This window comes from Sciurus vulgaris (assembly GCF_902686455.1).
Source record: "Sciurus vulgaris genome assembly, chromosome: 4".
Classification (NCBI taxonomy): Eukaryota; Metazoa; Chordata; class Mammalia; order Rodentia; family Sciuridae; genus Sciurus; species Sciurus vulgaris.
Window position 1 is genome coordinate 54233596 of NC_136464.1, and position 25815 is coordinate 54259410.

At 34.2% G+C, this 25815-nt stretch overlaps 1 protein-coding gene across 1 annotated transcript; it reads left to right on the top strand.

The window, feature by feature from the left end:
* Nucleotides 1-24916, top strand: ECD (ecdysoneless cell cycle regulator). The gene is made up of 14 exons (XM_079137077.1): nt 1-263; nt 1395-1604; nt 4477-4594; nt 8102-8189; nt 8299-8477; nt 9573-9765; nt 10940-11068; nt 14599-14727; nt 15582-15667; nt 17815-17921; nt 18055-18238; nt 19287-19354; nt 21382-21596; nt 24367-24916. Exons 2-14 carry the CDS (start codon nt 1400-1402, stop codon nt 24601-24603), a joined length of 1938 nt encoding a protein of 645 aa, XP_078993203.1. The 5' UTR covers nt 1-263; nt 1395-1399; the 3' UTR covers nt 24604-24916.
* The last annotated feature ends 899 nt before the right edge of the window (nt 24917-25815 follow it).

The window sequence follows — 25815 nt, forward strand, 5'->3', positions numbered from 1 at the left end:
GTCGAGACCCAGCAGCTTTCACAGTGGAAGGAAGGGGCCGAAGAAAGATCCCACAGCAGAAGCGCGCAGGAGAGGGCCTAGAACCTTAAGAAGAGAATTGATGGAAGTGAGGAAACTAGTTTGAGTAAACCGCACCAGACACCGTCAGGCCCCTGCTGCTTGCTCGCGTCTCTTTCAGTGCTCCGGGTTCTCTCTTTTGTTCAGTGAGGTGTTAATCTGAGCAATCTCAAGTTCAGTTCTGACACTGTAAATTCTGTTTAAAGGTGGGTACTTGGCGTTAAGGGGTGGGTTGGTAGAATTGTTTGTCCTTCTAGGTTGAAAGGCAAAATGATGATTGTGGGCTGATTGCAGTGAGTGGGTGTGCGAATAGAAGATGCAGTTCCTCCTGAATTCGTTAGAAAACCAAGTAAGTTTAAGAATCGAATCGCTGTGCTAGGGTGGTCCATCCAGTGCAGTGCCTGACAGCAATAGTAAACTAGTCCTTATATTCGTAAGGAAAACCCTTAGAAAAGGTATAGGTACCTACTACCGCTTAGTATAACAGAGATATAGCCCCTGAGACTTGAAACAGGGGCAAATTTAGGACAGAGAGTTGTGGGATCAAGAACCATAGGTAAATTATTTTGGGGTGAGATGAGAGGACATGTTTTCTAGTTTTGTATTCTATGCCATGCAGTGTTCGTAAAAAGAAAAGTTTTTAATTCTATAGAGTAAGGGGGATTGTTCTTTGGAGCATATAAATAGCACAAATTTAAAGCAGGAGGGATTGTAGAGATGGTAAAGTAACACTCCCATTCTGCAATTAAGGAGAAAGCTCCAGAAGAGGGAAGTGCAAGGCCTCAAGAATGCAACTAATTAGTGGCAGAAGTGGGACTTTTGATAGTATTTAAACAGTAGATGTTAGTGTAGTATTTCTCAAAGTGTGTTACACATACCACTGCTAGTACATGGACATTATTTATTTTTAAGAGGTGGTCTCTAACTTCTAGACTCACATGATGCTTCTGCCTCTGCCAACCCACTAGCTGGGACTATAGGCATGCCCATTGTGGCCAAACACATGTAAAGTTTTATTCCTACAAGCTTATTTGTTAATGTGGAAATGTGATATTAGATTTCCATTCACTGTATAATATCAAGTTTTCCTTTTAATCTATTTTTAAACATTAAGAAAACATAGCTTTAAGTATAAAAATCATTAAAAGAATAATATGAAGTAAACATTACTATAAATGATATATGTTCAAGGCAAAAACCATGATGATAATATGTGGATAACAGAATTTTGGAAAACAACATGAATGCAGTCATCTAGAGGAGTTTAGGAAATGAGATGTTTTTCTACATTATTCTCTGTTGTTTATACTATCCAAATTTTAAATGTACTTTTCAAGGAAAAATGGAGGAAGATATGAAGCTTGCTACAGTGGAAGACACTGTGGAGTACCACCTGTTCCTGATACCAGATGAATCAAGGGACCCAGAAAAACACAAAGAAATTCTTCAGAAGTATATTGAGAGAATAATGACCCAGTTTGCACCTATCCTAGTCTCCTATATCTGGCAGAATCAGCCTTTTAATCTCAAATATAAACCTGGGAAAGGTAAGGTAATCCATTCTTCCTTCACTGTCAGTTTTATATCTTCAACTTTTTAGTTTAGTGAGGCTTGCCTATATTCAGTTAAGCCACTAAACTCAAACTGTTTAAAAAATTCATATTGATAAAAACTTTCCAATAGTCAATGCCTAGGAACTAGCTTGTACTAAACATTAAGTTTATGGCTATTATTTTGAACTTTAATTACTTATACTGTGCCATAATATATCTAAACTATACTGAACAGGTGTGGGCATCTGGCTTCCTTAATCATAGTTCCTTTTGCTGTTACTCAATTCTTAACATGATAATGTGTTCAGTAGGCTGCCTTTTTTCACATAGTTGTTTTGGTAAGGATCTAAGATTGACTTTGCCTGGCTTATTGAGCTTTATAACCATATTTTGCCACTTGTAAGTTTTTTTTGTTTTTGTTTTTATCTTGGGACAGGGTCTTGCTGTGTTGTCCAGGCCAGTCTCAAACTCCTGAGCTCAAGCAGTCCTCCTATCTCAGCCTCCCAAATACTTGGGACTGTAGGCACATATCACTATTGATGGCTCAATTCAGAAGAATTTGAGTTTCCTTCACTGCTTTCCTGTGTCGTTGGTGCTTGAGATCTGACTTCTGAGAAAATATAGCACTCTCTCTTATCATTTCTTATAGCTTTATGAAAATGAATCATAAATGACGAAGACTGTACTTACACAGTGACTTTTGTAGGGTCACTGGCATCAGGAGCCTGATATCTTGTGAAACCATGAATCTGACACACAATCTGGTACTTTGTTATCTTTAGCTAGCAGTTGCTAAATGTTTTCTCTGCTGTATCTGGAATATATGTGATTTTTTTTTTTTATTTGCAAGAGTACTGTTCCATTAGCATAGTATATCTAAAACCAACCCCTTATCTGTGTTCTAGAAAATCCTTCTTACCCTGCATTTGCTCGTCTCATTTAATGTCATTGCCATCTTCCTCTCCATCCAAGCTAGTTAGTATTGCACAATCATACTCAACTTCTCACTTCATCATGTTCACTCAGGCACTAAATCCTTATGTAATTACTTCTAAATATGGCCTTTTTTTCTACATCTATTTGACGTCAGTGTAAACCCTTTTTATCCCTTCATCTTGAAAATTATAGTAGCCTTCTAACTTACTTCTGTGGTTCCATTCTCACCAGTTTCTCACACCATTGCCAGTTACATTTGTTGAACACAGATTCGTTCATGTCACTGTCCTGCTTAACATCCTCCAACAGTTCCCTATTGCTTCAGGAAAAGGTTTAAATTTAAGTCTAATATACAAGGAAGATGTACTCTAATTGGAACTGTTGTAATTTAAGAAACTCGAGAGATCCTGAATAGGGAGAAGAAGAGTTGAGTGGGATGTTCTTTTCACCTATTTTTTGCTATGGCAGCCTTGGAGACACTCTGCATTGGATTTGTGTGACATTCCTTCTGTTAATGTGGTATAGTACAGTGATTGAGTGATTTTATTATGTTAAACTGTCCTTGCAATCCAGTAATAAATCTCACTTGTTCATGATTCTAATCCTTTTAATGTGCTGTTGAATTTCATTGCTATTTCATTGAGGATTTCTGCACCCATATTCATTAGGAATATTGATCTGTAGATTCCGTGTCTCATATTTTCTTTTCTGGCTTCAATGTTAGGGTAATACTGGCCACAGAGAATGAGTCTGTGACTATTCCCTCCCCTTCATTTTTTGAAAGTCTTTGAGGAGAATTGGCCTAAAATTCTTCTTTAAATATTTGATAGAATTCTCTAGTGAAGCCATCTGGTCCTGGATTTTTCTTTGTTAGAAAGTTTTTGATTACTGATTCAATCTCTTTACTAGTTAGGTCTGTTGAAATTTTCTGTTTCTTCATAATTCATTCAAGACATGGATTATTAGGCTGTGTATTTTTAAGAATTTATCCTTTTCATATAGGTGGCCCAGTTAATTGTTGTACAGTTGTTCATAGTATTCTCTTATAATTGTTATGATTTTTGTGGCATAGGTTGTAATGTCTCCTCTTTCACTTCTAATTTTAATTTGAGTTTTTTCTCTCTTACTAGTTCGTTAGTGGGTTAACAATTTTGTTGATGTTTTCTAAAAAGCCTAATCAGTTTTGTTTCTTTTATATTATTTTTTCTATGCTTTATTTCATTTATTTTTTCCATTCTTCTGTTAACTTTAGGTATAGTTTGTACTTTTTCTGGTTCTTGGAGTGTAAAGTTAGATTGCTGATTTGAAATATTTCACAACTGTAGAGTTTTTCTCTTAGCACTACTTTAACTGAATCCTGTGAGTTTTAGTGTGTTGTACTTTCATTTTCATTTGTCTCACAATATTTTCTAATTTCCCTTGTGATTATATCTTTGACTCATTGGTTGTTTAAAAGCATGTTCTTTCATTTTCATATATTTGTGTATATGACACAAGTACACTTGTTTGAAATTTTCATCTTCTCCAAATCCAACTTCCTGATATTTCCAGAATACTATTGTCTTTTATGCCTCTGGGGCTTTGTGCATGCTGTTCCTTTTTCTGGAAAGTCCACCTCTGGTCATTCCTCCAGATCCCATTCCTTCATACAATAAAGGAAGCATCACCATAAAGGTATCACCTCCTTAATGCTCATATAACCTTTAGTGCATGCCCATGTTCTAGGTTCATCATCTTATTTTGAGATGGTTTGGTTGTTTCTTGTTATAGACCCTGAGCTCTTGAATAGGCATCTTGTATCTTGTTCAGAATTACAACCCTAGCTCTCAGAACATACTTGAATGATAGTCAATGAATGTTGGATTGGATGATTGTGTACATTTTTATTTGAGGTGACAAATTATATGGTTGCTTTTTTTTATACTTCTAGGAGGAGTTCCTGCTCATTTGTATGGCGTGACAAAGTTTGGGGATAACATTGAGGATGAATGGTTTATCGTTTACATAATAAAACAAATTACTAAGGAATTTCCAGAATTAATAGCAAGGTATTGTAGGTTATTTTAATCATTCTAAAGGAATTCTATTTTTTAAAACTAAGTCACTACATTTTAAAATATTTAGCAATTCTTTTTCTGAGCTTTGGTCGAAATTATGCATATTAGGGATATATCTAAAAAGTGAGCACAGTATCCCCTTTTCTTGTGACTTCTTTTTCTAGGGAAATTTTTTTTGGAGAGTTCAACTTCCAAAATATTGTAAACAAAACATACTTATTTTAAGTTCTGTTTTTTTAGATTCTAGCTATAAAAGAAAAAACTTCACATGCTAAACAAAATTCAAACAGTACAAAAGTTGTACTCCTTGGGGCTGGGGTTGTGGCTCAGTGGTGGAATGCTTGCCTAGTATGCATGAGACCCTGGGTTTGAACTTCAGCACCACATAAAAATAAAATAAAGGTATTGTGTCTGCGTACAACAACAACAACAACAAAAAAATAGTTGTACTTCTCTGGTTTCCTAGAAGTAATCAACATTAAATTCTCTTGTGGTTCTTTAAAAAGGAAACCAAGTACATATTTTACAGATTTCTTAAATATGTATACCTCTATGAGACCATTGCTGATATTTTTTTGAGAAGTCATACACAGAAGAAATGTAAGCAGAAATCAGAATAGGAAGCAAAGTAGGTAACACTGCTATATAATTCCATTTTAAAAAATGTAACTGATTATTCTCTATAATTTCCCAACCTGTGCCAGCAGAGGGCGTTTTACCCACTGTTACATTTTTTTCCTTGTTTTTCTAGTCAGCCCCCCAAATCTGATCTTTTTCAACTAACCTTCCTTCTTCCCCAACAGAACAAAAAAGAAGGGGGAAAAATTTGGAAATTTTTTAAAGATATTTTTTTAGTTGTTGATGGATTATATTTTATTTATTTATATGGGTGTCAAGAGTCGAACCCAGTGCCTCACACATGCTAGGCAAGTGCTGTTCCACTGAGCTATAACCCCAGCCCTGTAAACTTTTTTTTTTTTTTTTTCTGGTTGTAGAATTTATTGTTAAAGCCAAATATGCTTCTGGTGTCACCATCAGTCATTCTTAGGGAAAAAAGTTCACCAATTATGAAATCTCCATTTTGATAGAGATAGGAAGGAGAAGCAGGTACATTTAGTGAAGAATAGAATTTTCTTTCTGGGATACCAAGAGGATAACACCCAGCAGAAGAAAAGAAACTGGCAATTTCATATTAACACTGATAAATATAATTGATTTAACTTCAGAAATACACTTGAGAATCTTTCAAGAACTAATTAATGTAAAGAGTACTTGAACAGTCTATTCCAAACATATTACTTTCCAATCAGTGTGGGACAAAATTACAAAGCATTTACCTTGGTCTGATACAAATATGGTAATATTTAAACATTCCTTCTTTCCTGGGAGTATTTTCAACTTGTGCCTGCTCAGCCTCAATTCATGTCCCATTCCTAGAGTTCGCGCAAGTCCCAAGCAGTCACAGTGGCTCTAACTTAGCACTTTGTATACAGAGTCTCATAAGAAAAATATTTAATTCAATATAAGTGTTAAGCAATAATTTAATAATAAAGTATTAGGAATTTTGTATCCTCAATGGATTCAAGGTTCAGAAATGCAAACTATAACAGGTTACAGGCTGGAATTATGTTGCCACAAATCATGAAGCTTCATCCAAATGATGTTTTAATTATTATTAAACATTAAATAAGGCAGAAAGTCAGATACCACGAAGAAGGTATCAAAGATAAGTACAGATTCTTCATTTTAAGCACTTGTATAATTTCAGGCAAAAGAGAAATTACCCAGTGTATATTTCTACAATTCAAGCCAAATATCTTCATTATACAAAATCATTTCTGATCTTTTCAGAGAACCATGTATTTATGTGATGGATTTATTTCTAACATTTTTATGGTATAAACTTATGTAGTACAATAGGATTTTTTCAGTTTGTTTTGTTCATGATACTGGGTATTTAACTCAAGGGTGCACTGTCACTGACTCAAGGGTGCACTGTCACTGCCTGTAAACTTTTTATTAGTGAAAAAACTTTTTTTTTTTTAGTTGTAGGTGGACACAATACTTTTATTTTTATGTGGTACTAAGGATCAAACCCAGGGCCCCCTGCATGCTAGGTGAACGCTGTACCACTGAGCCACAACCCCAGACCCAATTATTGAAATTTTAAGCACACATAAAAGAAGAGAGAATTAACCCACCTATAGCCATGATCCAACTTAATAATTACCAACTTATGGTCATTATATTTCATTTATACCTTCCCCTACTCCTCCATAATATAGAAAGATTATTTAAAAAGCAGATCTCCATTACTGTGCTATTTGATCCTTAGTTCAGGATTTAAGGCCAAGAAATAAGAAATTTTATTTTATTTTTTAATTTTTAAACTTTTATTTATTTATTTTTGGTGGTGGTTGTGCTGGGGATTGAACCCAGGGCCTTGTGCATGCTAGGCAAGTACTCTATCAACTGAGCTATATCCCCAGTCCCAAATTTTTAAACTTTAAAAAATTAATTTATTGAGATGGAATCTTTCTATGTGGCCCATGCTGGTCTGGAACTCAGGAGTTCAAGCACTCCTCCTACTTCAGCTTCCCAGATAGCTAGGATTACATGCATTAGCCACTGTATGTAGCTGATTTTTATTTTTGGCCATTATTTTGCTCTGATTGACAAAACTCGTATATATTTATCATAAACAACATTTTTCAATATATTTCATATATTGTGGAATGAGTAAGTTGATATAATTCACATATACATTACTTCCCTTACTTTTTTGTGGTTAGAACACTAAAATCTCTCAACAGTTTCCAAGAATGCAATACACTATTATTAACTACTGGCACTGTGTTGTACAATAACATGTTCACTACATCATACATAAATGCAAGAATATATAAAAAACAGTAGTGAGGAAGGTAGGAATTATGCAGATAGGAACAAAAGTCTGAGGGAGACTTTTTCATTCTGTAAATTTTTGTATCTTTTAAAAAAATGTTAACCATTGTGAATATATTCAAAAATCAAATAAAAATAATGCAAGTGAGGCCAAAAACATACATATGTATATAAGTATGTATATACTGATATATACATTTGTGTGTATATATGGAAGTGTATATTTACATACACATACACATATTTTTCAAGGCCCCAATAACACTTCCTATGTAAAGGCTTTCCCAATATTGGTTATATGTGATTTTTTTTTCTTTTGGAAACTTATATCACCTTGCATAATTTCATATTTTTGTCTAATGTTACTTGCTTTTCTTATTTTCTCTCATTATCTCTTTCCAACTCCTCTGTACAATTTTACAGACTCCTTTAGTGCTTAGTGGTATCTTAAATATTTTGCATTCTTATAGTAATCTATACAATGTATATATTTATCTACTAAAATGAAGGAGAAAATTAGGTAGACTAAAGCTGTTTGGAAAACTAGCAAATATGTGCTTTTTGAATGCAAAATTGAATCTTCTCTTTCATTAGGATTGAAGACAATGATGGTGAATTCTTGTTAATAGAAGCTGCTGACTTCCTCCCTAAATGGTTGGATCCTGATAATAGTGCCAATAGGGTAAGTATACAAAAGTTTGTTTAGAGATAAGATTGTGCTGCATTATTTTCACAAGTACCTTAGAGTTTGCTAGTGCCTGCTATGAAAATTAAAATGTGCCATTTTGCAGGTCTTTTTCCACCAGGGTGAGTTGTGCATTATTCCTGCACCAAGAAAACCTGACGCTGAATCCTGGTTACCTACTACACCCCCAACAATCCCACAAGCATTGAATATAATCTCAGCACATCCAGAAAAAGTTTTGGCTTCAGAACTAATACGAGCTGCTGTTAATAGGCGTATTATAGGGTAAGAAAAATCACTGTTATTGTTAGTTGAGGAACCTTTTGCTTTAGTAGAACACAAGTCTTTCACTGAATGTGGAATGCATTTCACCTAAATTACAGATAATATCCCTCTTCATGAAATTGACTAGCAAGTTAAATATATGGATTTTTAAAGCTAAGAAACAGGGTTTTTGTTTTTGTTGTTTTGTTGTTGTTTGAGACAACTTCTCACTATGTTGCCCAGGCTGGGGTTCAACTATTGGTCTCAAGTGATCCTCCTACTTCAGTCTGCCATGTGACTGACACTTTAGGTATGTGTCTTCATGTCTACTTTAGATATATCTTTTACTTCCCATTCAGTAGTGTTATAATCTAGCCCCAGTGTTTTTGCATTTATTTATCTTAGGTATTGTGGCTGTTATCCCTATCCCTGGATTTAAAAATGTTAGGTCTTTAAATGAAGAATTAAGGGCTGGGGATATAGCTCAGTTGGTAGAGTGCTTGCCTTGCATGCTCACAAGGCCCTGGGTTCAATCCCCAGCACCACAAAAAAAAAAAAAAAAAAAAAAAAAAGAAAAGAAAAGAAAAGAAAAGAAAAATTAAGGAAGCACAGTGTGCTCAAGTGTTTTCCTGTGGTTCTGGAGCTCTATGTGGTCTTCTTTGATGTATGTGAAATATTCTAAGATTCAGAAGAGAAAGAAGGCATCATCCTACTAACATTTCAGTTCGACCATTTAAGTTTGAATACTTATTAAATGTTTAATACCATTCAGATCTTAATTATATCAAAAATCTATTGGAGCTTTGTTTCAGTGTTCACCCCTTGTTTTGGAAAAATAGAGTCTGATCTTATTCTTATTCCAAAGTATAGTAGGTATTCTGTATTTCAATTTTTTTTTTGAGCTCCCCATAATCTCTTTTGTTTTCCATTTCTTCCCACTTTCAATTTTTCCTCTGTTCTTTCTTACAGTCTTAGAGTATGTACACTATCTTTCTTTTTATCTGTCTTATCACTTTGTATTCTTGATGAACCAGTAAGATGTTAAAAGGAAAGTGAATGGTATGAAAATCATAGATATTTACATTAAAATAAAAGCAACTATGTTACCTGTCATAGGTACCCAGAAAAAGTTCAAGCCTCCCTTCATCGAGCACACTGCTTCCTTCCAGCTGGAATTGTAGCAGTACTAAAACAGCAGCCCAGATTGGTGGCTGCCGCCGTTCAGGCATTTTATCTGCGGGACCCCATTGACCTGCGAGCCTGTCGTATTTTCAAGACATTCGTGCCTGAAACACGAATAATGACATTGGTAAGATATATCTCTTGGTCATTTGGTTTCTCTCTTTGAAGAGTTAAAACATAATTTTAATTGTTCTCTAGAAAATGTTAGAAATATTGTGTTCCCTTATAGCAAGTTAACACACAGTTTTTTCTTCTTTCTTTTTCCTCATCCAATGGAGGAAGTTTTCAAGAGACCTGATTACCCATTTTATATCTTAGTGTTCCCTGGCTTTTATTTTTTAATTTTTTTGTTTTTTTGGTACTGGGGATTGAACTCAGGGGCACTCAACCACTGACCTACCTCCCGAGCCCTATTTCTTATTTTATTTAGAGATAGAGTATCACTGAGTTGCTTAGCACTTCACCATTGCCAAGGCTGACTTTGGATACTCCATCCTCCTACCTCAGCCTCCCAACCCTCTAAGATTATAGGCATGCACCACTGTGCCTAGCTCCCTGGCTATTTTTTTTTTAATTTTTTTATTTTTGTAGTTATCAATGGACCCTATTTTTTTATATATATATATATATATATATATATATATATATATATATATATATATTTCTTTAGTTGTAGATGGACACAATACCTTTATTTTGTTTATTTAGTTTAGGTTTTTTTGTTTTTGTTTTTTTAATGTGGTGCTGGGGATTGAACCCAGTGCCTCACACATGCTAAGCAAGCACTCTACCACTTGAGCCACAATTCTAGCCCCCTCCTTGGCTCTTTTGACCATATTTTCTCTATTTCTAGAATTATTTCCTTCTTAGTAATAAAATATGTCATCTCTCCCAGAAAATTAAGAGTTATTCTTTTACTTTCTGTTCCCCAGACTGCCATAAAATGTAATTAATGGTAAGAATTCTATTACTGAGGACTGGAGGTGGAGCTCAGTGGTAGAGTGCTGGTCTACACATGCAAGACCCTTAGGCTCAATTTCCCAGCACCACCAAAATAAGTAAATAAATAAAAGAATTCCATTTATGATAAATAAAATGTAGGCAGTGGGGTAAATTTTATAATATGTGAATTATATCTCACAAAGATGTTACTAAAAAGTGGTTGGGTGGTCTTTTCGTTTCACCTGGGAATATATGAGTATGAGCTCATAAATGAACTTATTGCTAGATTTAACTGTAAAATGATATTCAGATTTTTAATTTCACAAAGAGACTCATAAATTTTGTGTCCCAATGTCCAGGTCACTTTCACTAAATGTCTGTATGCCCAGCTGGTACAACAGAGATTTGTGCCAGATCGGCGGAGTGGATACAAGCTGCCTCCTCCATCTCATCCTCAGTACCGAGCCCATGAATTGGGCATGAAGTTGGTAATGTTGAACCAGCATTATTTTTTCCTTCTTTTTTTTTTATTTTTAAAATTTGTTTTAATCAGTTATACATGACAGTAGAATGTACTATGATACATCATATATAAATGGAGTATAATTTTCTGATTGTACATGATATAGAATCCCATTGGTAGTGTTGTCATATATGTACATAGGGTAATAAATAATGTCTGATTCATTCTACTGTCCTTCCTAACTCCCTGTCCCCTCCCCTCCTTTCACTTCCCTCTACCTAAAGGAACTCTATTCTTCCCTAGCCTCACTTCCACCCCGTCCTTATTGTAAGTTAGCATCCATGTATCAGAGAAAACATTTGACCTTTCGTTTTTTAGGATTGGCTTATTTTGCTAAGCATGATAGTCTCCAACTGCATCCATTTACCAGCAAAGCCTTAGATATTCCATTGTGTATATATCCAATGTTTTCTTTATTCATTCGTCTGTTAATGGCACCGAGGTTGGTTCTGTAGTTTAGTTATTGTGAGTTGAGCTGCTGTAAACATTGATGTGCCTGTGTCACTGTAAAATGCTGATTTAAGTCCTTTGGGTATAAACTGAGGAGTGGGATAGCTGGGTCATATTTTTTTCTCTCTTATGTAAAAGGTTTATTGACAGAATAAAGACGCAGTACAGAAAGTCCAGAAATATACCATGTTTATGTAAGAATGTAGTAAAATGTGGTACTTTAAATTGGAAGGAAATAATGGATTATTCAATAAATAATGATAAGACAACTGTAAAGCCATCTGCAAAATTAAAATTGATTCCCTCATACCTATACCAGAATAAATTCCAGTCAGATAAAATATTTAAATGTAAAATTTGAAACCATAAAATTTGAAAGAAAACACAGGAGAACATTTTATGATCTGAATAGGAAAGGTCTTTTTTAACATGATTTAAAACCAGGAGCAATAAAAGAAAAGACCAAGGGCTAGGGAGATAGTTCGGTTGGCAAAGTGCTTGCCTTGCAAGCACAAGGCCCCAGGTTCAAATCCCAGCACTGAAAAAAAAAAAAAAAAAAAAAGTTTGAGGCTGAAGAAAGAGCTCGTGTTGGAGAGCGTTGAGAGCGTTCGCCTAGCATGTGCAAGGATCACATTTCGAATCCCCAGTGCCTCAGAGGTTAAAAAAAAAAAAAAAAGAAAGAAAAGATGATCAAAAAATTTGATTGTGTAAAAATTTCTGCTTGAGAAAGGAAAATCCCATAATGTCAAAAAAGTACAAATCTGCAGAAAGTATTATTATTTACAACCTAAAAGAAAACTGACTTCTGTAATACATGAAATAGTCCTGTAAGTCAATATGAAAAAGGTAATACTAATCAATTAATTTAAAAATGTTCAGAAACTGTGAACAGATTGTTCACAGGAAAGGAAACACAAATAACTTTTAAATGTGAAAAGTGTTAACCCTTGTTCATATAAAGAAATTCAATTTAAAACTACAAAATAGTGTTTTTAACCATTAGATTGGAAGTATCAAAAAGTTTGACACATATACTAGATTGTTGAGACTATATAAAAAAAGACATTCTTGAACATTGGTGATAGGATTAGAAATGGACTCATCTTCTTAGAACAATTTGATAATATCCACCAACATTTAAACTGTACAAATCCTTTTACTCAGAATTTTTACATCTAGAAATGTTTCTTCCATGTATTTTACATATGCACAAAGATACATGTGTATATATACAAGCATGCTTATTGTTGTAGCTAAAAATTAGAAACTTCTTAAATGTCTGTAGAAAGATAATGATTAGATAAATTATGGCTTATCCATGAAGCAAGATAGATAAATTTATAGTGTTCATATGAAATGATCTCCAGTAATATGGTTAACATGAAAAACAAGGTTCAGAATAGTGTGTGTATTGCTATTGAGTGACAAAAGGGGGGAAGAAGATGTACATATGCAAATATCTTCTTGAGTGCATAGATTACTTCTGAAAGAAGAAGATGTAAGTGATTAGTAACAGTCTTCTCTACAGTGACCAGAGAAACTCTGTGATTGAATTATTTTGTCATACTCATCTTTTGTATTTTAAAATAAAAAGCCTTAAAACAAAAGGATTTCCTCCCTTTCCTATGTCTAGGACTATTCCGAATTCATTTATAATTTCTGTTACAGAAAAAACTTTTTGTAAACCCTTTTTATAGTCAAATGAGATATAAGTTTAAATTTCTGGTTTTTATAATCAGCAGGAAAAAGAAAACAGGAATCCCTTTTTGAAATTTTTCTTGAGGCGGGGAAAGGGGGAAGGAAAGATGGTGGAATGAGACAGACATCATTACCCTATGAACATGTATGATTACATGAATGGTGTGAATCTACATCATGTACAACCATAGAAATGAAAAGTTGTACCCCATTTGTGTACAATGAATCAAAATGCAGTCTGTAAAAATAAAAAATTTAAAAAAAATTTTTTTAAATAAAAGAAGACAATGAAGAAAAAATAAGAGAGAACTGATTCAGGGCTTCCTAAAAAGATAAAATGTAGCTGGGCAAGAAGAATGATCAAATAGATAATGGAAGAAAACATCTCTGAACAATAGAAAGATTTCAATTTTCAAGTAGTAAGGCTCATTGAGTTCAAAATATGATTAATTTAGAAAGATGTTATGTGAAGAATTTTCTGAATAACAAAAAGAAAATTTTATAACTCTACCTATGGAGAGAATAGATTATTTATAGAAGACATATAATCAAAACAGCACCAAGCTTCTCATATAAGCTAAGAAAACAGATATTTATAGAAAAGAAGCTTGATTTGAGAATGGTATTCCTAGAAATTTTTAATTGTTCTACAGGACAAAAGACATACATGTGGGGACATGCAAGGAAGCTAAAATTATACCACTTTCATCTAAGTAATTGAAAAAGTTTAGCAGAGTGAAAGTTATATAGAAACAAAGCTGTGCATAGGAAGAGTAACAAGCAGTGTCTCCTGAGCCTGCCCCATTGCTTCAGGGGAGCTCCAATTTCCACCCCTCCCTGTTCATCTTCTAGTGAGTGTTGTGGATTTGTTGTTTTCCTTTAGCATAAGCATGAATATTTTTTATGAAGCCTTTATGTCTTGTCTCCTTGAAAAACCCTGGTAGTTGCTGTTATAGCAGGCTCACTCTACAGCATTCACACTACTCTAGCACCTTGGTGAACTGCTGGAGTGATGTGGTGAGTCTGATGTTATTCCTTATATTCTGCTTAGTGCCCTAAGATCTGTTTGCTGGTCATCCAACAACATAGTCTTATCTATCCAAAAAAAAAAAAAAAAAAAAAAAGGTTTTCTTTCCCTTTAGAATACATAGTATTCTTTTAAAGAGAATCAGAAACTTGGAAATGAATTCATATTTTTCATAAAATTGAAAAAGTGTTATGAAAGTCCATATCCCCATGTGTCCAGCCACCTAGTTCTTGAGTATGGCTAAGTGATAGAGAGTAACTTAATACCATAATATGAGAAAACAGTAACCTAATAATAAAAATTCTGCCTATCTCATGTAGGCACATGGATTTGAGATCTTATGCTCCAAATGTAGCCCACATTTTTCTGACTCCAAGAAATCCCTTGTGTCCGACTCACCACTCTGGGCTAGTTTCCTTGAAAGCCTAAAGAAGAATAATTACTTTAAGGTAGGATTTGTTAACATTTGTAAAAGTCTGTAAACCAGGGAAAATCAAGCCAGTGACTTTAGTCCTAGGGTCTGTATTTAAATGTGTAACATAGTTATAAAAGCTTGAGTTAAAGGGGAATCTTTATAGTTCAATGCTACCCAAGATCTTGGAATGGGGTAATGAGAGGGTGTCTTGACTATTTCCAGTATTAGAGAAATATAATACTATTTGTATTAAGTGATGAAAGTTATTATTTGTATGAGATGAACAACTTGTAAAAATTTATAAGCAAACATGAAGATACCAGATAGGAAAATTAGCAAAGATGGGGATAAAATATTGCAAAAGGACAGCTAATAAATGTCTCTCAAAGTATTCAGCCTCACAGGTATAAAGATAAACATATGAACACAATATGGAAGACAGTTTTTCATGTATGTAAAAGGTGAATGTGAAGCAGTTTGAAAAAAGTATATAAGCTATTAGAGTATATTTTTTAATAATATAAAACAATAAGTATGAATACCATTATAAATATTTATGTAGAAAATAGAAGTGATATGTTATGGTGGGATTAGGCTATGTTTGATTCAGTTTGGCAAACTTTTTGTACCTTGTTTTATAAATTGCTTTCTAATTAATCAATTATATCTTAACAAGTAATTAAATAATAGAAATTGGTAGAAAACTTTCCAAACCAAAAGAGAAACTAGAGCCCAAACAAGTACACTAATGACAAAACAGAGACTAGAATTCTGGCCTCATGATTCCTAAACAACACATCTTACACTGCTTCCCTGAAAGTTGCTGGTGATATTTTAATGATGCTTTGTAAGTAATATTCTGGCACTCCATTATTATTTTTTTAAAAGGAACTGATAGAAGGTTCTTCTCAGTACCAAGAACGGCTAGAAATGGCAAAGAACTATTTCCAACTCTCAGTAAACCGTCCTGAAAGGTGAGTATAGTTAGGACACCAACTACAAAGTATGATAGGCTGGTAGTTCTCTTTAAATAAGAAAGTTAATTTATTGTTGTTTTAAAAGTAACATTGTCATTCATTGTAGTAAATAAAGATGTGAAAAGGAAAAAAATTCTTACCACATTTGATCACTGTTATCTTGATTTATTGCCTCCAGGTTTTTATCCCACTTTAAAAAAAATTTTTTTTAGATGTTGATAGACCTTCATTTTATTCATTTATTTAAGAATCAAACCCAGTGCCTCACACATGTTAGACAAACACTCTATCACTGAGTCTCAACCCCAACCCTCCATTGGTTTTTTAATACTTAAAGAAACTTTATATTTTTGTAGATAATTTTTATTCATTATGATCTTACATATTTCTATGGCATTAAAAATCTTTATAGGGGCTGGGGATATAATATAGCTCAGTTGGTAGAGTACTTACCTCAAATGCACAATGCCCTGGGTTCTAATCCCCAGCACCACAAAGCCAGCCAATATAGCAAGGCTCTAAGCAACGTAGCGAGACCCTGTCTCTAAGTAAAATATATAAAGGGTTGGGGATGCGGCTCAGTGGGTGAGTGCCCCTGGGTTCAATCCCCAGTACCAAAAAAAAAAAAAATCTTTATAAATATAATTTTAAATAGTTGCTCAGTATTTGAGCAAATGGATATGCCATAATTTACTCAATTATTGTACTATGGAGAAAAAAATTGAAAGTAGCTTAAACACCCAACATTTTAATTAATGTTGCAGGAGAGATTGCCATTCTCCACACTATGATAATTTTTAAACAGTTTAAACCAAACTCACATTTCCTTTTAGACCTGTTCTTGAATTCCTAATGTTTAAAAATTATTTTTTTTGAACAACTGAATTAATGTCACAGATTTTTTTTTCCTAAGGTCTTTTAATAGTACCACCATCTTCCTCTTAACTCAAAGCCCTGACTATTCTTAGATTCAGTGTGTAGCTTCACTACATGGTCAACATTTGTTTTGAATTTATTGTTATAATATTGTTGCAGAGAGCATCTTTATGCATTAAAAACAAATCCTCTCCATTCTTTAAGTCCTAACTCAAATGCCTCCTCCCTGAAGCCTTTCATTATCTCTTCAACTTCTCTATCCCACCACAATGGAACTAGTTATCCTCCCCTATGACTGACCTTAGCATTTGCTGTTTCTGAATAACTATGTATTATGATTATTGTGTGTTTATGATTATTTGTATGTTTCTTTTTTCTTTCCTGGTAATGTTTACATAGTATGGAATAGGGACAATTTTCCATCAGCACATGATTTTGCATAATATGCAGATGTTTGTTAATTAATGCATGTTCTTTCCACAGCTTGATTTGTTCCATTCTAAATAATTTAGACAAGGTTCCATCAATTTATATAACAAACCTTGTCACCATTGTATAATAACTTACTCATCATATAAACAATATGCACATTTTCTCAACAGAGCACAAAATGGTATCAAGAGACTTGATTTCCAGACATTCCTCCATCCAATTAAATGAGCTTACAAAAGTTATAAAACTTCTCTGGGCTCTGGTAGTCTCATCTATAAAACAGAATTGTTACCTCCCCAAAATAGTAATTAGAGGACCAAAAAAGAAAATGTATTTAAAGTGCTGGTATAGCATTTCATACATGAGAGATTAATATATATATAACATTTATATATAAAATATATAAATTGAAAGGGTTGTACTAAATCAACAACTTCATAGTGGTGTTCCATAGAGCCTGCTGCAGAACCAAAGGGGAAGGCAAAAATGGGTAGATCCTTGGGCCTCCATTCTGTGCTTTTATCAAAGCCATTTTTCTCTAACTTTTCTGTATTTTATGGTTCCTGGTAAAAGTTTATCTGAGAAAAAGGGGTCTGCAACCTAAAAAAATGTTGAAAAACAAAATGGGCTACCAATTTTTAAATACTGTGTTTTTTTTGAAGAATTTAACTTTTATTTAATTAATTTATTTATTTTTAATGTGGTGCTGAGGATCAAATCCAGTGCCTAGGCAAGTGCTCTACCACTGAGCTACAACTCCAGCCATAATACTGTGTTTTTATGATTGCTCTTCTAGGCTCTTATAAAGAAATACTAATGTCTTTTATTTTTTATAGTTCTCTTGCTATAAGCCCAGGTGAAGAAATCTTAACCATATTACAGACAATACCATTTGATATAGAAGAGCTTAAGAAAGAAGAAGCTAATCTTCACCCAGAGGATGGTAAGTGATGAACCAGGACACAGAAGGAAGGCTAGAAAGAATTAAAGCAGCCCATTAAGTCTCACAGGGTCTTTCCTAAGACTACTTCTCAGGCAACTTTAGGATGGCAATATCATGCTTGCTTCTTTTTCAGATGATCGCTGGTTAGATCTCTCACCAGATCAGCTGGACCAGTTACTCCAAGAAGCCACTGGCCAAAAAGAATCACAGCCCATTTCCAAGAATAAGGAGCAGGACTACGATTTAACTCAAGTTTCAGAGAGCATGAAAGCTTTCATATCCAAAGTCTCAACCCACAAGGGAGCAGAGCTACCTCAGTAATTTGTTTTAAAAGTATAAATATCTAAATGGTTATAAGTCAGATATTGGAGTCATTCAGTAAATGGGAAATGCCATTTCCTTCTATTTATTTATTTATTTAGTTAGTTGGTTGTAGATGAACACAATACCTTTATTTATTTTTATGTGGTGCTGAGAATTGAACCCAGTGCTTCACATGTGCTAGGCAAGCACTCTGCCACTGAACTACAATCCCAGCCCTGATTTGTACTTCTTTTTCTCCTCTTTTGGTGTCTGGTATTGATGATAACTTACTTATAGGAAGTTAGAGTTCTAGTAACCTGATCCCTGACTGTCCTTGAAGTAAGCCACAAAAATTCCTTAACAGATTTAAGAACCATGGCAGAAACTATGCCCTTTACTCTATAGACTTTTATTCAGAGCCTCATAGATTCTTAGCATCTGCCTCTCAACAAATTTAGACTTCTGATCTCCTACTCCACAAGCAGACTGGAAGCAGCAAACTCAAAAGTGGACAGAAGGACTCATCTGAGGCAGAAATAATAACAGAAGAAATGTGAAATTATTTTGGCAAGTAATAAGGAGAAAAGGTAGAATTGTTCCTTAGCAAATATATCTTTATTAGTGCAGATGCTCTTGAGCCTTCTGAAAAGATTAAAATTGATATTTATTTTCTCCTTAAGAAGGCAAAGATGAGGGAAGGTATATTCATATTTATTTTTCAAGCTTTAGTTTTTAAGGGAATAAATTTTGTATAAATGAACTTAGATAAATACATTCTTTGACTAATGCTAGAAATACCTTGTAGAGGGCAGAGTGAATGGATCCCTAAATGCATGTTAAATGTGCAAAGACTTTTCTTTCATCACACTTTCCTATTTTTGTTATTCTGCAAGGCCAGTAAGCACAAGAATTTTTTTTTTTCCCCAAATGAAGACATTAAAACTGCCATTTTTCTTTACTGTCCCTCTTTGATTTAGTTTTCCTAAGAACAGTACCACTTTAGCAAAAGTCTCAAAAGTTTATTGCATTCAGAATAAACTGTTTTTTCCCTTTATCTTGTAGAGAACATTCTGAAGCGCCAATCACTTTTGATGCAGATTCCTTTCTTAATTATTTTGATAAAATTTTGGGTGAGTTATACTGTGATGTTTATTCATTTTGAAACTGTAAGGAGTGTGACTGTTGCTAGAGAATTGGAGCATTAGATCACTCAGAAGTCAAAACATCCACTTTTCTTCATTGTTGTGATTGCTTTCAACCATAAATTACTGCCCTGTTTTGTGATTTTACAGAGGCTGCCTAGTCAGTGCTTGACATAGTAGCTGCTCATGAAATATTTGAGTGAATGAGTTTATGTGTTTAGATAGGATTTTACCTTGATTTCTATATTATACTGTTTTTCCTCTTTCAGACTTACTATATTTACAAATCAATAAAAAAATGGCAAACAACCCAATAGAAAAATCAACACAGGATATGAATAGGCAGTTCACTGAAGAAGAAATATACTTAGTAAATCTTTGAAAATAGTTAATTCTTCCTAGTAATCAAGTAAATGCATAATAAAAGTATGAACTTTTTGCTCATCATATTGGAAATTTTAAGATTGATAATAGCTAGTTTATTTATTTTTTAAAAACCACAGTTTCTTTTTTTTTATATATTGATTTTATTTATTTTTTTGTGGAGCTGAGGATTGAATTCAGTGTCTCATCTGTGTGAGACAAGCACTCCACTACTAGAGCTATAACACCAGCTCCACCAGGTTATTTTAAGGGTTGGAAAAATGAATGTTGTCAAATTCTAGGGATAGAAGTGTAAGTTGTTTTTTTCCCAGGGAAGTTTGGCACTATAGAATGTTTATAACTTTTGACTTAGCAATTTTGCTTCCATGAATCTACTCTATGAAAAAGATAAATGTGCTAAGATGGTCACTGCATCATTATAGTAACAAAATCTTTGAAATATCCAAAATGTCCACCAACAAATGTCTGCCAAGAGGGAATGTTTTTGCTATTGTTTTTGTTTTATTTTTTAGATGTAGATGAACCTTTATTTTATTCATTTATTTATATGTAGTGCTGAGAATCAAACCCATTGTTCTACCACTGAGCCACAACCCTAACCCCCAAAGAGGGAATGTTAAAGTAAATCATTGTTTATCTGTATTATAAAATCTCCACAACCATAATAAAAATGAAGTCATTTGTGTGTTCTGACAGAAGACCTTGAAGACATTTAAATAAGTGGACGAGAGCAAACCTTAGTTCAATATGAACATTATAACATATATAAGAAAAGTATGTTTATATACATCTACAACAGTTTAGTCAGTATCCAAACCTTAATTTATGCAGAGCTATTAAAGATGAAATCTGATCAAACTGTTAAAAGATGTCTTTGGGACAGGGGGATTACAAGTTCAAAGCCAGCCTCTGCAATTTAGCAAGGCCCTAAACAACTTAGTGAGAGACCCTAACTGAAAATAAGAAATTAAAAAAGGGCTAGGGATGTGGTTCAGTGGTTAAGTGCCCCTGGGTTTGATCTGTGGTACCAAAAAAAAAAAAAAAAAAAAAAAGATCTGTGAGAAGAGAGGGAACTGGGGGAGTGCTGCAGTGTTGGACACCTATAACCCCAACTACTTGGGAGGGTGAAATAGAAGGATGGCAAGTTCTAGGCCAGCCTGGGCAACTTAGCAAGATTCTGTCTCAAAATAAAATAAAAAGAGCCAGGGATATAGTTCTGTAGTAGAGCACTTACCTATCATTCATAAGACCCTGGTTTCCATCTTCAGTATCACAACACACACACACACACACACACACACACACACACACACAGCAAGCTATGAGACAGTACTATGGATTGAATGTTTACATCAAGATATGTATGGTTTTTTATTATTATTTTTATTTTGCTGTGCTGGGGAATGAAATGAAACCAGGGCCTCACTTATGCTAGGTGAATAAACTAGCTACACTCCCAACCTAGATTTTTAATTAAGAAAAATTTTTTTAGTAATTGAGTTAACCTTTAATATAATTAAAAAAGCTTAATTGACTCAACCTGTGTTTGTGTACCATTATAATTCTTTTGAGAAGTGTAATGACTCAAAAAAATTAACCGAGTGGCTCATTTTATGTTGGGATCTAAATAGGGCCAAGACCTCATGAATCAGACTCTGATGATCTAGATGAGGAAGACTTTGAATGTTTAGATAGTGATGATGATGTGGACCTAGAAACACAGGAATCTGGTGAAGAGGCATCTCTGAAAGGAACTCTTGATAATCTCAAGTCATACATGGCCCAGATGGACCAGGAACTGGCACATACCAACATTGGCAAAAGTTTTACCACACAGAAACAGGTGGTAAGTGTGTTTTTAACCTCTTTCCCTTCCTAAGTCTGTTATGTATGATTGCTAAAGTCATATTTTATCTGTTTTTCTTTTCTTCTGATTTGTGAGATTTGAAATAAAGAATAATGCTAATTTGGGGTGAGGGGTGCTGGGGATCAAACCCAGGATTTTGTGTATGCTAAGCACACACACTATCATTGAGCTATACCCCAGCCCCAAGAATGCAAATTTTTTCCTAACTCTGGTAAGATGAAACATTATATACACTAGGCATGGTGTACACATGTAGCTGGTGCTAGTACTCCCAGCTGCTAGGAGACTGAGGCAAGAGAACCACTTGAACCCAGGAGTTTGAGGTTAATGTAGACAAAATAGCGAGATCCTGTCTTTAAAAACCTGGGTTTATAACTCAGTGGTAGAGCATGTACTTAGCATACACAAGGCCTCTTGTTCAGTCTTCAGTACCAAAAAGTAAAGACTATAAATGTTATTTTCTGGATATAATATTACTTATTCTATGCTGTCTATAAAATAGTCATATAATATACTCAAGTGAATTTGTGGTTGTGCACTACTACTGCCATAATAAATGGATTTTATAAAAGAGAAATGATCTTAAATATCTAAACAATTTCAAATTTTGTTTTCTGTTTCCCTAATTTAAAACCAAATTTAGAATCATCTTCCATTCACATTTTCATCCTAGTTTTTATACCAGCACTGTCTAGTCTTAAGAGACTGGATAGAAAGAGTGTGGACCTTAGAGTTTCATGGATCAGAGGTTGAAATCCAGCTCAACCATCCACTGTGAATGTATCCGTTAACCAGTATTCCTCATGTGATAGAATTAACTCAAACTAAGAGACAACAGTAAAACCAATAATAGGCTTCTAACTAAAGTTAATTCCCTTTGCTTTAATCATCTAAACCACATTTAAAGCTCTAATTACTTTCAGTATTGCCAAACCCTAATAGCATACATTAGATTTATCTAAAGCAGTACTTAAATTTCATTGAGTGTAAACCACCTAAGGATCTTGTTACAGTTTGGATTTTTATTAAACAGATCTGGGATAAGGCCTGGAATTTTCTATTTCTAGCAAGCCATGAGTTATACAGGTGCTGCTATGCAGACAACAATTTGAACTGCAAGCATATAAAAGTCTAGAGATCAAACTGCAATCTTTCAAATCTTTCTCCAGCCTGTGAAATCAGAGACCAAGTAGCAATTCAGAGTCTTTGTGGCTGGACTCCACAAAGCCTTAGGTTTTTTTTAAGCTTTGAAATTGAAGAAAAAAAGGAAATCTAGCTTCTTTCATTTGGGAGAAAATTTAGATTCTTGTCATTTTTTTATTAGTGTATTATAGTTGCACATAATATTGGGGTTCCTTTTGACATAATAATATAATAATTATATTCCATATATACAAGCATGGAATATAATTTGCTCCATTTTAGTCCCTAGTACTTTCTCTTTCTCTTCCTTCCTCCTTTCCCCTGTTCCCTGCCTCTACTCTTCTGACCTCCTTTCTATTTATTTGTAGTTTTTAAAATTAGTGGTTTCTAGATATACATAAAGGTGAAGTTCACTAAGGTATATTCATATATTACATAGCATAGTTTGGTCAGTTTTATTCCACCATTCCTCCCTTTTCCTGTCCCTCCTTTTTTCCCCTCATCCCCTTCCCCTACTCCACTGGTCTCCTTTCTATTTTCATGGGAATCCTTTGTCTTTTTTTTTAATGTTCATTTTTATGTTTATTTCTCTTTTTTGCACTGATAATTGAACCCAGGGATACTTTACCACTGAGCTCAATCTATAGCCCTTTTAAAATTTTATTTATTTAAAAAACTTTTTTGTAGTTGTGTATGGAAAACATGCCTTTATTTTATTTATCTTTATGCGGTGCTAAGGATCAAACCCAGTGCCTCACACATGCTAGGCAAGCACTCTGCCATTGAGCTACATTCCCAGCCCTTAAAGTTTTATTTGGAGGGGATGTCTTGCTGAGTTGCCTGGCTGACTTTGAACTTGTGATTCTCCTGCTGCAGCCCTTCTAGTAGCTGGAATTGGAGGCATAAACTACCACACCCAGTTTCTTTCTTTTAAAACTCTTAGGCAACTTCCAAATGTATTTTCTTAATTCTAGTTATTTCCTTTGGGTTATTTAGTTTTTTCTTTTTTTTTTTTTTTTTTTTTTTTTTTTTTGAGACAGGTTCTCACTAAATTGCTTAGAGCCTTGGTAAAGTACTGAGGCTCACCTCAAACTTGTGATCCTCCTGCCTTAGCCTCCCCAGTTGTTGGAATTACAGGTGGGCTATTTCAAAATAGAGACAAAAATCTTTCAATTTGTAGAAATTTTTTCTAGAGGCAGGTGTGGTGGTACACTCTTGTAATCCCAGTGAGTCAGGCTGAGGCAGGAGGATAGTAAGTTCAAAGCCAGGCTCAGCAATTAGCCAAACCCTAAGCAACTTAGCAAGATTCTGTCTCAAAATAAAAATAAACAAAAAATGTGACTGAATTTCTACTATCAAAAAAAAAGAAAGAAAGAAAGAAAAAGAAAAGAAATTTTTCCTGGAAAAAAAAAATGTGTCATAATCTTTAAAATCAAGTTTTAATATATGTGTTAAACCATGTAGATTATTAGACTTCATTTTTACAGAATATATTGTTACATTTTAAATTGAAATTCAAATATACATTGTTGCTTTGTGTAGCTTTTTATTGTAATCAACATTCAGCCTAAGGGAATATTATTCTTTGATTTTCTTTTCCCTCCAGAATAAGGAACCTCCATCCCAGACCGCCAGTAACAATTCAGATGAAGAAGATTCTGGTGCAGGACAGTCTGTTATGGAACCAGTGGATATAGACCTGAACCTGGTTTCAAATATTTTGGAATCCTACAGCTCTCAAGCTGGACTGGCAGGACCTGCTTCCAACCTCTTACAGAGCATGGGAGTGCGGCTGCCTGACAATGCAGATCACAGAGCCATAAGTAAGCCAGGCCAAGAGTAACCAGCATATCTAGCTTCTCTTTTCTCTCTTAAATAATGAATCTAAGTGTGTTCATTTCTAGTTTTAATTACTCATTTGGTAAAAATGGTTCTTCATTACAAATGAGCTCCAAATATTGCCTTTTCTGGCTTGATAATTTCTATTATATCTAGAAATATCTTTTTAAATTTATTTAAATGTTTTTCTGTCACATTCTTTCCTGTCATTCTGGACCTCAATTAGGAATATGTTCTTGTTCTTTTTAGTTGATTCAGAAATTATAATATCTTCAAGTTTGCATTATTGTTAATAAATTTGAGTTATTGACACTTTCTATAGACTGCTTACTATGGCTCATGTTTTATTGAAAAAAATAACTCTTTGTATATGTGATAAGCTTCCTGATGTTTAGACAAATTCTATTATATGAAGGTTATTCATTATGGTTTTGTGCATTACAATACTTAAATATTTCATTCCAAATATTTTCATTACTATATTTTATTTCATTAAAACTATTCTTAAAAAATAAAGGAGAAATTGCCAGGGGTGGTGGCACATGCTTGTAATCCCAGCCGCTTGGGAGACTGAGGCAGAGGAACACAAGTTCAAAACCAGCCTCAGCAACAGCAAGACACTAAGCAACTTGGTGAGAGACCCTGTTTCTAAATAAAATACAAAATAGGGGTAGGGCTGGGGATGTGGCTCAGTGGTTGAATGCCCCTGAGTTCAATCCCCAGTATCAAAAAAAAAAAAGAGAGATTAAATTGTACCCAGATAAAATCTGACAGACTTAATCACTAGTAAAACTGCCCCATAGGAGATGATGACAGGAGTTTGTCAAGCTGAAATGAAAGTAAATACTAACTACAAACCATATGACGAAATAAAGAACCTCAATAAAGTACATAGGTAAGTGTAAAATTTAGCATTATTGTAATTTCAATTTGTAAAGCTGTTTATTTCCCATATAATTCAAACAATGGCTTAAATCAGTGGTTCTAAATCTATGATAATGATTACCCAAGTGACAGTATATATCTCCATATTTCCTTGCACCTGTGTGACCCAGATATTTTATCACTCTTGGCTAAAGACTACCTTTAGGTCCTAGAAGATGCCTCCAGATCCTAGAATCTTGGCAAGGGGCTTCCTCAAGATGGCTACTTACTTCACCAAGTAGCAGAAGGGTGTGTCAGTGTAGCTGGAATATGCTGGGTTGGAAAGAACTCA